General features: G+C 38.6%; 1 protein-coding gene across 1 annotated transcript; it reads right to left on the reverse strand.

The window, feature by feature from the left end:
• Nucleotides 1–1,862: 1,862 nt before the first annotated feature.
• Nucleotides 1,863–13,548, reverse strand: AGT (angiotensinogen). The gene is made up of 5 exons (XM_070932574.1): nt 13,443–13,548; nt 6,701–7,511; nt 4,836–5,094; nt 2,676–2,820; nt 1,863–2,276 (listed from the first exon to the last, which is right to left on the reverse strand). The coding sequence occupies exons 2-5, from the start codon at nt 7,485–7,487 to the stop codon at nt 2,088–2,090; spliced, it is 1,380 nt and encodes a 459-aa protein (XP_070788675.1). The 5' UTR covers nt 7,488–7,511; nt 13,443–13,548; the 3' UTR covers nt 1,863–2,087.
• Between the last annotated feature and the right edge of the window lie 1,460 nt (nt 13,549–15,008).

The following is a 15,008-nucleotide window of genomic DNA, read 5'->3' on the forward strand; positions in this document are numbered from 1 at the left end:
ATTCTTGGCTTTCTAAAAAGAAAACAATTTTGAACTTTTTCCTCAACGGGTGGCATCTTTTATTCTGAGTCAAAATGTTTCACTAATCCTGTGAAGAAAATCAAATGTCTCCCTAAGTGACTTTTCTTTGAAGGTGTTTTCAGACTACCTGCTACTTTTCTTTTGTTGGCATACAATAAGCAAATGATAGAGATAGAGTTGTTGTATTTATTCGATAGAGGTTTACTGTATCATTTCAAAATCTCAGAATTCAAAGCTAATTAAAGAGTTGTTTTTATAGCCTTGCTAGGCATTTTAGAGTGGTTATGGGAAACTGTTTACTTCTCAAGGTCCTGGAAATCCTATTTCCATCATTGAAACTCTGAAACATTTTTTTTCTTCCATGAGGTCATTATAACACAGCATGATCCCTGGAAGATTGGGAGGCTAAATTGTGGCTCCTGGCTGCCATGATGTAGCCAATACCCAATTTGAAAATATAGGTGAATCCTGACAGGAAGAAGTTCTGTATTTGAAGAAGTGCACATTGTCATGACTTCAGAGATAAAGTATCCTAGAATCACAGTGGTTCTTACGCTATTACTTGATATTAAAATTTTCCAATCAGAGCACTGGCAGCAAAGGGGAGAGGACCTTGCCTTAAATTAGTTTCATTTCTGCCTACCACTAGCATGCCAATCAAACAAACTATGTTTCCCTGACTTTCCATAAAGGAAAATAAAAAGATTCTCCATTAGGATGTTTAATATCCAGTTTGGATCCTGTTTCAAAGGAATGCATATAGACCTATGAATTACAATGCCAAGGTGAAAAGGAGAGACAAACTATGAAGCAAATGTGAATTTCGGTGTGGAACCTCTGGCACTCAGAATAAATTTATAAACAAGTGTATAAAATGTATAAACACTTTAGTTGTAAATGCTTGTGTTCAGCACCCTGCTCTGGATAGTGGATCCAGCAGTCCTGAACTCTCCCACAGTCGATTCAAAGCTGGAGCTGGAATGTTGTTATGACCAAGAAGTGCACCCGAAATACCACTTTATTTTTCTAGTCAATGTGTGTCTCACAGGATATGACCAGATGTTCAAGAATTTCAACCATTGTATGGTTCAAACAATTCAGATTGAGGCCTACATTTATTTTTAATGATGGAAATTTTTTCCCATGCTTGTGGAGTGGGAGTTAATGATTTTTAGACACAAAGCAGGTGTATTAAATCAACCTTGCAGATTAAGCTACTTAATTTTTCTTCTTTTTTTTTTTCACAAGTTGTTCTGGACTTGGAATGTTCCTCCTGGCATAGAACAAATATCTCACTCCATGGCCTTCATACTAAATTTGGTCGTGGGTGGTTAAATGTTTCATACAAATTGTTAAAGTCCGACAACCCAAGCATGGAAAGGCCTAAAAAATGCAAGCAAAGTGATTATTGACCAAGATTAGACAGTATACTATTGGCCGAAAAAGTTGAGTGAGTACGTTGGGGAATTCTCAATCATATCATGCAAACATGACTTGCGTGTGCAGCTTTGATGAAGTAAGTCCCTGTGACATGAATAGAGTTTAATTGTAACATTATCCCAATTCAGCTAAACTTAGTTGTGCGACAATTAAACATAGACATGGCTAAATGTCTTTAAATAGAACATAGAAACAGATCATTAAATTATCTGTTCTGGATATATTATTCCCCATATTTTTGAGTGGCAGACTTCTTTCACAGGGAATATTAGATTCACATACGTTGTTGAATAAGCCAAAATAGTTGGGTTTGCTAAACCATAAACCGTGAATTAAAATTTATATATTTGGCTTAAACCCAGCACACATTGAAATCACTCAGTAAATGGAAAATGATCTACTTTTTCTTATAATAGTCTTAAGAGATGTGAGCACTTTATTAATCACGACGTAATCAGCAATATTTTTTTATAAAGTTCTATTGATAAATTTGTCAAGTTTATTTCTGAAAGATGCATTAGTTTTCAAAGCAAGATTTTAAAAACAACATAAAAACTAAGTACTGCAGGAAAAAGATTAAAGGATTACAGAAAACTGTTTCCCCCCCCCCCCACCTCATCCAGAATTTATGTTTCTTTTAGGGGATTTGTTATTTGGCCAAAATAAATCAATGCAGCCAATTCTTTTTCATACACTGCGAACTGAAATGGCTTGTTCAATGTTATTTTAAGTGTCTCGCTGGCATGTTCTTCTGTGTGAGCTTCTACTTGATCTTCCTCACTGGGGCTGAGCTCAAAAAGTTGCTGATTTATGATCTGCAAGCAAAAAACAAAGATAGTAAATCTGAGTCAGTAGGCCGTAGTGCTAAGATTATAAATGAAAAAAAGCCCAATAAATGAAAAGGTATTTTAAAAGTGCTAATAAAGAGATTTAGAAACTTGGATTTTAAAAAAGTTGTATAATGTTTGTAGAAGGCTTATATGGTTTGTGCCACAATTTATCTATCATCCATCCATCCATCTATCTATCTATCTATCTACAACCATCCATCCATCCATGGCTGGCTTAGGAATTCTGGGAGTCCACAAGTCATAAAAGGGCCATGGTTCCCCATCCCTGATCTACTGTATATTATCTGTCCTTGGATACTGAATACGTGGTCCAAACCCATAGATTTATATGCTTACAAAGAGCAAAGGTCAATGACAGCATACCTTTCCAATGGTCACATTACTACTGCTTAGCAATCTGAGATTGGCTTCTTTTCCAAGCAGATTAGGCATCCCTTGTTTCACAAGGAGTTCTTGAAGGTCGTATATGCTTGTAAAGGACACTTTTGGGAAAGTCAAGTGAATCTCTCTGCAGAAGGAAGAAAGAAAGGGGAGGGGAAAGGGCAAAGCACAAGATTATGAAAGAGTTGTCACTTCGTACTTATGTAATCAGTAGAGGGGGCGTGCATAAGTGCACGATTGTGCCTATCGTCCCTGTCATTGTATTTTTTTCTTTTATTCTTGTTCTCGTTTTTGTTTGACAAATTCTAATAAATAAATATAAATAAATTCCAAGAAGTGATGGTTACAGGCTTCTGGAAGATTTGGGGCTGAATTTGCCACTGAGATCACCTATAAACTGGAAGCGAAATGGGACTGGTTGCCTTGGTTGCTTCTCTGTCTTGACAAAGGGAGTAGTGGTTATCTCTCAAGTCTGGGGTGTAGGAGGAAGAGAGAGTTGCACTAAAGTGAGAACCATGCCATTGTGTGTATTAAAAAAGGCACCCAAATTCAAACATGATACCTGTGCTTGCTCCTTTCCGCTCAAGCACTTGATCAGATCTTTTTTATAATGTCCACTAAAAGTGGCTCTTTTCATCAAGATGAAGCAAAAGCAACACTTTCCCTATAATAATTTGGCAAATATCTACTTTGATTTTGTATCTATTTGGAGTTCTGCACAGAAATGCTACACAGCTCCCTTTCTGTGCCGTGGTATCTTAAAGGTCCCTTCTCTTTTGTAATCATACCAGCTTAAGCTACTACCACCTGATTAATTTCTTATTCTTTTTGGTGTCTTGTATCTAGGTACCCAAATCCGTGCAGGACAGATTACAATGCCATACTTGAGTGGATACTGTAGTAATATATGGGCTTGAATCCTAAAGAAGGATATGGTTTGGAATTATTTTCTGGAAGAATAAAAATAAATATAGGTAATCCTCAAGTTACAACCAGTGACTGTTCGAAGTGACAAAGGCACTGAAAAAAGTAACTTATACTTTCGTTTTTCAGACTTACAACTGTTGCAGCATCATCCCCATGGTCACGTGGTCAAAATTCAGATGCTTGGCAACTGACTCATATTTATGATGGTTGCAGTGTCCCAAGGTCATGTGGTCACCTTTTGTGACCTTCTGACAAGCCAAGTCAATGGGGAAGCCAGGTTCACTTATCAACTGTGTTACTAACTGAACTGCAGTGATTCATTTAACAGCTGTGGCCAGAAAGGTCATAAAATGGGGCAAAACCAACTTAACAACTGTCTCATTTAACAATAGAAATTTTGGGCTCAACTGTGGTTGTAAATCAAGGTCTACCTATATGGTGCTGATATTTAAATACTGAGATAAATTCCAAATTCTGTGGTGCCAGAGGTGGCCAGGTCCACATCTAGTCCAGTCAATGATATTTGAGTGCCATAAATTATATATCCATGGTACATAATAACAGAATAAGGGAGTTGGAAGGGACCTTAGAGATTGTCTAGTCAATCCCCTGCTCAGGCAAGAAACCCTATACCATTTCAGACAAATGGTTATCCAATCTCTTCTTTAAAACCTCCAATGTTGGAGTACCCACAACTTTTGGAAGCAAGTCGTTTCATTGGTCAATTTTTCTAACTGACAGGAAATTTCTCCTTAATTCCAGGTTGCTTCTCTCCTTGATTAGGTTCCATCCATTGCTTCTTGTCCTGCCTTCAGGTGCTTTGGAGAATAGGTTGACTCTCTCTTCTTTGTGGCAGCCCCTTAGATATTAGAATACTGCTACGAATATTTGAGCATGAATGGTGAGCTGAATACTAAAGTTTAACTTCTCCCTCAATTGGAGAATCTCATACCTACCACTCCGGGACTTTTCCCTGATTCTACAAAGATCTTCTTAGAATAATAGAATTGCAAGCGTTCATTTCAGCCATCATGTCCCACTTTCTGAAATGTGCAGGAATATAAATTAAAGCATTCCAGAGACACGTGACTGTCTAGCCTGAAGAGGAGCCAATTATCCACCACCTCCTTGAGTAATTGGTTCTACTATCAAACTCTTCATATTGTTATGAAGTTTTTATGAGTGCCTAGTGTTGTGATGAATGTGTGAACGTACTTTGATTGCAAGCCTTGAAGCCATTCCAAAGAAGGTGTCAAAGGATATTGATCATCACTAGGTAGCTCATTGCTGCTGCTGGGCTGTAAGAGCACCAAAAATATACTCTTGCTGAGAGGAATTTTGACAACGGAAAGTCCTTTACGATATTTATGCTTGAAGATTCCAGTTACTGTCATCATAGGAACAAAGATCTTAGTTTGGGAATCAAGCCAGAATTCTTGAGGTTCTCTGAGTGGGGACGCTCCATTTATTACAGCTGAAAAACAAATGAAAATATGATTAGAGGAAACTAATTGTTTCCCTCTCTTTGGCATAAAAAGGATCTAGCTGAATATTACATGTAATGTATATTTATCCCTTTATCCACTACTATTCTTGGACATAACTCAAGTTTCCTACTGCATACGTACATCCAAAGGAACTTATAATGCAAAACCATAAACTGGCAGAATATAAGAGTAGGGAAACTAAATTCAAAGTGTTAAGTGAAGTATTACTTTAATTAATTGTGTGTATTGCTTTTGATTATGAGCTGAGAAACCTTAAGAGGCTCAAAAACATGCACTATATTTCCCAGCAATTGAAAATCTGCTTGGGAAACTGATCTTCAACAAATATCCTTTGAAACCACAATAGATGCTCCAAGAATCTCCAGAAAGTCCTTATACTACAGGAATAGAGCCACTATACTTTTCTCCTGTAAAGATTTCTCACACTGCAGTTGTAACCTTCTAAAAATAGCATAACTATTTTCTACAATTGTCTTCCTATGAGCAGATACCTAGAACCAGTTTGGTGTAGTGGTGAAGGCATCAGACTATAAACTGGGAGACTGTGAGTTCTAGTCTCACCTTGGGTGCCAAATAGCTAGGTGACCTTGGACTGGTCACTCTTTCTCAGCCCTAGGAAGAAGCAGGTAAGGACAAGGCATTTCTGAAAAACCTTGCCAAGAAAACTGCAAAAACACAAAAGCTAATCCAGGAAGTCATCAGGAGTCAACACTGACTTGAAGGCACAAAAAGAAATACAGACTTGGCTGACTCTGATATGAGAGATTACCAGATCACATGGGTTCACATATTATGTACAGCTAAATTTCTTTCCTACTATGTTACAATTTGTCAAACATGCAAGCACAGTCATTATCTGTTCAATACTCAAAGAATCAAGTGAACCTTATCCTCAAACTGGGAAATGGGTGGCATATAAATTTAATAAATAAAAGAAATCAATGTGGTGGGAAGCAGTTTATTCCTTTACTTAAAGCAGAGGTCTTTAAGTTCTGTGCTTTGGCCCTACCCAATCATAATTGATGCATAGCGTTCTTACTGTTCTTAAATTGCTACTGTCAATCTCACAGTGACTACCATGGTTTTTGTCTATGAATTAGTCATTGTGAGCTGATATGATCCCCTTTTTCACAGTTGCAGGTGACAATGACTAATTCCTCATATCCTCAGAGTCAGAGTCAGCCTATTGCCCTCAACAAGTTGGGTCCTCATTTTACCCACCTCGGAAGGATGGGAGGCTGAGTCAATCTTGAGCCTGGTGAGATTCAATCTGCCAAATTGCTAGCAGCTGGTGATCAGTAGAAGTAGCCTGCAGCACTGCACTCTAACCACTGGGCCACCGCAGCTCTTTAAGGGTTATTCAAGTTATATTCTGCGTTACCAACCTGATGAAGTTTTGGCAATTCAACACCACATATTTATTACAGTCCCCATTTTAACAAGTGGACAAAGTATGGTAGTTATTGCATTATTTTACAAGTTTCAAATTACTATTCTTTCCCCCCGATCTGCTCCTCTCTGAGATTGTCATTGGTCTTACTCTGTGACAATTCCCTTTTTCCTGTCAGATACCTTTGAAATGAGTATAAGTTGTCAACAGCAAAGTGGTTTCCTGATCAATGTCAGCCAGCAGACTCTTGGTCCTGTGGGTGCCCTTCCTTTCGACAAATGCATTTATTTGTTTTGCTGCCTCTGTGGGGTTGGTGAAATCCACAGCTCGAACGTAGAAATTAACATCTGGAAAGGCCAATTCATGGACAAAAGGCTCAGCTAAATGGGTACCAGGAGCAGAGAAAAGGCACAACAGCTTGGAGAAAATCAGTCCCTCTGTGTCCCAAGAGCGTAAGGGAGCATTCAGGATGATCTTCAGGGCAAAGAGAACTTTACGTCCATCTATTTTGAAGGTACAACTTGAGTCACTGGATGGCAGGTAAAACCCTAATAAACTCTGCAGATTGGTTGCTGTTTCTCCAGAAGTCCCTAAATAAATGGACAATAGAGACTCATATATGAATATAGGAGAGAGGATAATATTGCCGCTTTCATGTATTTTCTTCAGCTCTTTGTAAAAACGGGCCCCAAGCATATAAATGGGGTCTATTAAGAACTTCACACCCAAGTGTTTCTCTTTCTTCTCGCTCTTGTTCCTCAGACTCTCTTCATAGGTTGAAGTGAAATGGGACTCAATTGAGAGGGGAACAAACATCTTCACCAACTGTTCTCTTTCTTCCAGCTCCTTGCAGCTGTTGGCATTGGTATTGTTAAGGGAAATCAGGTAAAAGGGATGAACGTATACCCGATCGCAGCATCCAGTGGTAAGGTACAGAAGGACACACAGCAAAATGACTCCAAGTTTCATCTTGACGTGGATCTTCACCTGTGTCTGTTTCAGAAAGAAATAATTACAACCGTCACCAATGAATGTTTTATGGCTTTTCAGCAGGTTTTCCTTTTATTAAATAACATAATTATCCAAGCCATAAAGAAATTAATGTATGTACTTAGGAAGTTAGCCTACATGGGAAATTTGCCATGATCCAGCTGTGTTTCTATAATTCACCAAAACACAAAGTATCTGATTACATGTTACTGTAGTGTTATGCACTGGGTTATAAAACTGGGTTTAATTATGTATAAGCATGTTTAGCAAATATATTCCATGATTCAGTACTATATTGGTTTATCCTGAAGACATTTGAGAGATGGACAATTGCAAGACCTTATTCCTTTTGGAATATTATTTCATTTTACAATCAGTCTTGCATAATTTTAAATATATATTCTGTTTAATAGGAACACCTTTAAAAAAACCCACTTTTTCTCACTCACTGCTGTTTGAAAAGATGAAGCTGCCATATACAGTATAAAAGCAACTATGTGGGTCTTACTAAACAACAATAGGCTGCATTTAGGTTTTGCTTAGCATAGTGTATAAATCCTGCCAGTAATGGCTTTTATTTATTTATTTTTACTTGAATGAACATCCTTCTTTTGATTTATATAGAGATAAAAAAAATGAAGATAAGGGATCGGTGGTGACCAGCTAGAACTAAAGTCTGGTTTACTCAAACTCTTCCTGCACATAACCTTTAACCAAGGGCATTCAATTTGCATAAGATTGAGTTATACATTAGCCTCTTTCTCACTGAATGGTGTAGATTGAAGAGCGCTAAACATGGAGCCAAACATTTGCCTATCCTCTCAACAGCCAGATCTTCATGTGGACATCTTTCAAGGCAGTCCTAATATAGACCAACCTAATTAAGAATACAATTATTATCTGGAATTAGCTGCCACCAAACTCCATCTTTGTAGAGCAGTGGTTTAGAAATAATGGGAAGAAGTGATTTAGACTTTGCGCTCCCTGGTGACTCTTTAAAGCAGTTTCTTTTTTCCCCACACTAGCCTCAGAAAATATATACTGCTTTAAGAAGCCAGTTCATAAAAGTGCGGCTATAATAGACGGGCTGCAAAAAATTCTGGATGACACTAAATAGCAGCAAATAGTCGGCCATCCAGAGCTTTGCAGCCTAGATACGGTATATCCAGTGACTAACTTCAATATCGAAAGAATGATGTCTAAAATCTTATTTTATATAAAATTTATTGGCTTAATCATCGAAGCATTTAACCCTGAGGTGATGATCTCTTCTCTGAGGAAGCTAAAAGAATAAAAAGTAAAACTCTAAAACAGATTGACCATATATCATTCTTTATGTAGGATAATCCTTCCTTTGTAGGGCTAGTATGGCGGTGGTAAAAATAGTGTTCATCCACTGTCCAACATCTGGACAGTGGTCTGAAGGAGCACATGGTAAGGTAAAGGTAACGGTTCCCCTCACACGTATGTGCTAGTTGTTTCTGACTCTAGGGGTCAGTGCTCATCTCCATTTCAAAGCCGAAGAGCCAGCGCTGTCCAAAGACGTCTCCGTGGTCATGTGGCCGGCATGACAAAATGCCAAAGGCGCATAGAATGCTGTTACCTTCCCACCAAAGGTGGTCCCTATTTTTCTACTTGTATTTTTTACATGCTTTCGAACTGCTAGGTTGGCAGAAGCTGGGACAAGTAACGGGAGCTCACCCCGTTACGTGTCACTACGAATTCGAACCGCTGAACTGGCGACTTTTCGATCAACAAGCTCAGCGACTTAGCCACTGAGCCACCGCATACCCTGAGCACATGGTATCCATTCTATTTACTATGACAAGATGTTATAGTGACGTTTTCAATCTACACATCTACAAAAATATGAATATCAATATATAGCCTTTAATTCATATCGCTACAAAAAGAATTCATTCTTTCCAAATTACATTCTTCAAACATATTTTAGTGACTAATATTTATATTACTATCTATGATCCAACATGGTATATTGCTTCCAGTACAGGAAAAGCTGCTTTTACTTCTTAAAGCAGTTTTTGCTTATTGGGAAAGAAAACAACAGTCTAGTGCTAATTAAAAAAAATGTGATTTTTTTTTTTTAGCAACTGCATCCTTTTTCCAGGCTCAAATAAAGAGGTCATGAAAGGTTCAAAGTATTTGTTTGGAAAAAATGTTAAGAAGTACTCGACCCAATTTCCTCATGCTGGCTGGGAGATTCTGGGAATTGAAGTCCACACATATTAAAGCTGCCAAGATTGAGAAACATTGATCTTTCTCACCTTCTCTATATTTTTAAAAATTAGTTCAACTACAGGTGAAGTGCAACAACATCGACACAGGAGAGCAGGGGACACAAGAAGGGAAAGTGATACATGTCATGATGTCATAGCACAGATAGAATAGAATAGAATAGAATAACAGAGTTGGAAGGGACCTTGGAGGTCTTCTAGTCCAACCCCCTGCCCAGGCAGGAAACACTACACCACTTCAGACAAATGGTTATCCAACATTTTCTTAAAAATTTCCAGTGTTGGGGCATTCACAACTTCTGCAGGCAAGTTGTTCCACTTATTGTTTAACTGTCAGGAAATTTCTCCTTAGCTCTATATTGCTTCTCTCCTTTATTGCTTCTTGTTCTACCCTCAGGTGCTTTGAAGAATAGTTTGACTCCCTCTTCTTTGTGGCAACCGCTGAGATATTGGAATACTGCTATCATGTCTCCCCTAGTCCTTCTCTTCATTAAACTAGACATACCCAGTTCCTGCAACCATTCTTCATATGTTTTAGCTTCCAGTCCCCTAATCATTTTTGTTGCTCTTCTCTGCACTCTTTCTAGAGTCTCAACATCTTTTTTACATTGTGGCGACCAAAACTGAATGCAATATTCCAAGTATGGCCTTACCAAGGCATTATAAAGTGGTATTAACACTTCACGTGATCTTGATTCTATCCCTCTGTTTATGCAGCCCAGAACTGTGTTGGCTTTTTTGGCAGCTGCTGCACACTGCTGGCTCATATCTAAATGGTTGTCCACTAGGACTCCAAGATCCCTCTCACAGTCACTACTATTGAGCAAGATACCACATATACGGTACCTGTGCATTTTGTTTTTCTTCCCTAAATGTAGAATGGTATCAAATGGCACACAAATAAAATGTTTTTAATATGATCATAAGACTCATCAATTAATAAATCACTACTACTACTACTACTACTACTACACAATGACGTTGTGGCTTGTTATCAATTACTTATGACTGGGAATTTTCATCTTGCCCACAAATACCCTTTTCTTTCTTTCTACACTATTTCTTGACTATTCCATATGAGATGCTTCTCTATAGATTTTATTCTGAAATCACTTTTCCTTGTTCACAGATTTCCCAAAGAGAATGGGCTTTCATCCATATTCGTATGTTTTCTTCACTAATTTTCTTACTCTTTTTATTTGCACATAGATAAAAGCAATAGTGAGGAAAAGATGTCTACCTGTATTATTGCCTATTATTCTAGCAAGAGGAGGGAGTATCTCAATTATCATAATTTATTCATAGAAAACTCAGGTCTTCTTTTTTCATTTAGTAGCTCTAGGAATTATCTCCCCAGAAACCACTTCTACTGCAAATATTTAAAGAACCAGCATTTGCGCTCTGTTGACATTTTATCTGGTTCTCATAAAGTTATATCATTACACAAAACCTTCAGTTTTATGGGCTTCCATTTAGTGGACTTTGAACACAATAGGCCAAATCTGCTTTCTGTTGTTTGCTTTGGCACACCCCATGGGCCATTTTGTGTGTGCATTAAATCCTATTTCGATTTAATGGATATTCTGCTTTAACAGGTACTCTTTCTCCCATTCATCCATTAAATTTTAGGGCTATCAGATTATCTAGATTTCTACAGCCTAGATCTGCTAATCCTCATTATTTATTTTTTTCCGTTTGCATCTTTACTTACACTCCCTTTACACGTATTTGCAATCTGAGCAATTTGAAATTATTCCAGGGGTTAATGTACTCTGTACGATCTGTAAAATGAGGGATTACGATATTGTTCCACCAGCGCTGTGGTGGTCCAGCTAATGCCAACAGATTTTATACTGCCATCTGATGGTTAGTGACTCTATAAATTGTTTGTGTGAAACCTCACTGTTTACTTGTGTGCATATATTTAATTAGTTTCTTATCAAACCTTAAGTTTAGATGATAAAAGCTGCATATGAACTGAGATTTACATATCGCTCTAACTATAGTTAATTTCAGCAGGCTTTTTGAATATGCTGCAATAGCTAAGGTTATATATAGTATTTTATTTTTTATTTATTTGTATTTATTTATTTATTTGTATTCCACCTTTGTTTGTTTTTTTTTTACAAATAATTGAAGGCAATGAACATATTCAACATACCTTCCTCTTCCTATTTTCCCCACAACAGCAACCCCTGGCAAGTGAGCTGGTCAGAGAGAGAATGACTGGCCTAAAGTCACCAAACTGGATTTCAGGCTAAGAAGGGACTAGAACTCATGGTCTAGTTTGGTGCCTTAGCTACTAGGCCAAACTGGCTTGTTATACCATGATTTATTAGAGGTATTTCAACTGTGTTTGCCATAAACTGGGCCACCAATGGAAGACAGCCAGGATTTAGGGTTTTCTGTATCTCTTTATTGTCCTATTCAGGGGTGGGTTCTAAAATTTTTAATACCAGTTCTGTGAGCGTGGCTTATTTTATGGGCATAGTTTGATGGTCATGTGACAATTCTTTAGGATTTAACAGAGGTACTGGTCTACCAGGCTTTTAACTGCTTGCAGAGCTGTACCAGTCTACCCATTTGTTCTTGGAGGCACCGGTCTACTCATTTGTTTTTGGAGCCACTGGTCTACCCATTTGTTTTTCGAGCGCACTGGTCTACCACCACACTGCCTTTTAACACTGATCAGCTGTAGGGCGGCCCTTTGAAGCCCCACGGCAAGAGTTTAAACAGTTTTTTTCTTTCTAGCCGATCAGCTGGGACTTGGGAGGCAGCGAATAGATTGGGGGCGGGGCCAAATAAAAGGTAAGAATAACCGAGGGGCGAGAACAAAGAGAACAGGTTCGGTGATGTCATATCATCACCGCTACCGGCTCGGCCGAACCGGGCCGAACCGGGAGGAAACCACCACTGGTCTATTGCAGTCATCTGGATTTTGGCAGCCTAGATCAGGTGGCTTTATTATTTACAAACCATAGCATTTATAACAGTAACCTTTTCCGGACTGAGTGCCCAAAGCGTGTGCGCCCCATGCACGCAACACCCCCCCCCCCATGAGCGGCAGAGACCCGACCACCAGCTGACTGGCACATGCACGGTGGAACTGGGTCTGGTGGCTCAGCAGACTAAAAGCATTGTGATTAACACCAGCTGTCTGCAATTACTGTAAGTTCGAATCTCACCAGGCTCAAGGTTGACTCAGCCTTCCATCCTTTGTAAGGTAGGTAAATTGAGGACCCAGTTTGTGGGGGCAATAAGCTGACTTTGTATAAATATACAAAAGTATGAAGGCTATTGCTTAACGCATTGTAAGCCGCCCTGAGTCTCCGGAGAAGGGCGGCATATAAATCATTTTTTTTTAAAAAAAACTGGGCCTCGGGTGCCTACAGAGAGGGCGCTGCATGCCACCTGTGGTACGCATGCCATAGGTTCGCCATCACGGGTCTATAACCTTAATATACCATGTCAAAAAACAAATAGGCAAGCCGTTTCATGATACATGGGAATCCAACTGTTGTTGCATTTTACCTTTTGGGGAAAATAAGGAAAAGCAAGCAAACGGTTACCACAACATCAATGATTTTGAGAAAAAGAGAATAAATTACTATTTTGCAATAGTATTTTTAAAAATATTACTTTCCATCACCATCAATAACAACAGAAAAGCCTTACTTACATCTCCGTCCCTTGGGTGAGAACCTCAGGCTGTTTCTGTGTTCAGGATTGAATCCTAAAGGAGCACTTGGGCTCCTATTTTATCCTCCTGATTGCCTAACCTCAGTTACACATTACCTGTCCCCTCTGCTCTCTGACTGTGATGGACAGTGTTCTGGGAAATTTGTTTTTCCATGTATTGGCAATTACAGCTTTTTTTTTCCTTTCTTTCCCAAGGAAGAGAGCAAACATTGACCCAAGCGGTCATTTCATCAGACTTCTGTCTGCTGTCCAGTCCTAGTCCTTCCACTATTCTATCTCCACTGTAGTAAAGCCTGAGAGCTCATTCTCCAACACAAACAGCTATATTGGGGATCATAGGAAGTTCCATAAACAGTAGTTCCTACAGGACATTTTTTGTAGATTATAAACAGGGAAGGAAACAGAAAAAGACATGAATATGAATGATAGGTTTAAATATTGACAGTAACATATTGATCTTAAATGAAATTGAGAAAACAGTACCGCATCCTTTGAGGTACTACAGTGGAGAAAACTGAGAAGAAACATAGACCTCTTGGTTCTTTTGACCAGGTGCTAACTTTGGATAGAAAATATCCATGTCCAGTTAGTCCTTGGCTTACGATCGGTCGTTTAGCCATTTACAGCCATTTGCACTGTCCCCCCAATCACATGACCATGATTGCAATGTTTTGGCAGAAAAACAGTGTTTACTTCTGTTTTTTTGGCAAAAATGCTCATAGCAAATAGTGGATTCGCTTAACAATTGCAGCATTCGTTTAATGACCGCTCCAAAAAAGTTTGTAAAATCCAGTCCCAGGCCCAGTCACATGATGACCTGCGCAACTATGACCATAATGGGCAGACTACCCATTATACATTACCTGTACACACTTTTCCTCAGCAATTGTTTCCAAGGACAAATTGTTCTCTGAGGTGTCTTCAAAGTAGCTTTTGGTCAAATCTTTTTCTCCCTTTCGCCTCTTTTTATAATGTAGTTCCACCCCGTTCCTCCTGGGAATTAGGCATTGTGCCACTAATTACAGTAAGATTTTGGTCAAAGGAAAGGGAATTCCACCATCATAGAACAATATGAACACTTCACAGACATAGCTGTAATAGCCCATTACAGAAGGAGCTACAGTCAGGTAAAATTTTGAAGGCTGGTTAACTTAAGCTCACTCAGGAATGGTGGAATAAATGGATTTTTGGATTGATTCATCAAAGCTATTTCAAATAAGCACGACATGGAGTGGAAAAAGTGGGTAAAGGAATATTCGACAGAGGAAAACCGCACCTATTAAAATGTTGTGTGCAGAGTTCTTATACTTCACTATTTTACTAGCAAATGGATGGTACTGGGTCACTCTGTTCTACCGCAGGATTGCATTACTGTATAGGTAAGCCAATTGTGACAGGACCTTGCAGTTTTTGAATCATATACCCAACCTTGTTTGCCAATTTGGGTTATTCAGCCACTAACAAAAGAGAAAAAAGAGGTTTGGTTAGAAAAATAAATTACATCACAAATCAGTTTTATTTCTCTATTTAAATAAACTCCCAAATA

The sequence above is a fragment of the Pituophis catenifer genome, unplaced genomic scaffold (genome assembly GCF_029215685.1).
Source record: "Pituophis catenifer annectens isolate HBS135680 unplaced genomic scaffold, rPitCat1.0.hap2 SCAF_1, whole genome shotgun sequence".
Lineage (NCBI taxonomy): Eukaryota > Metazoa > Chordata > Lepidosauria > Squamata > Colubridae > Pituophis > Pituophis catenifer.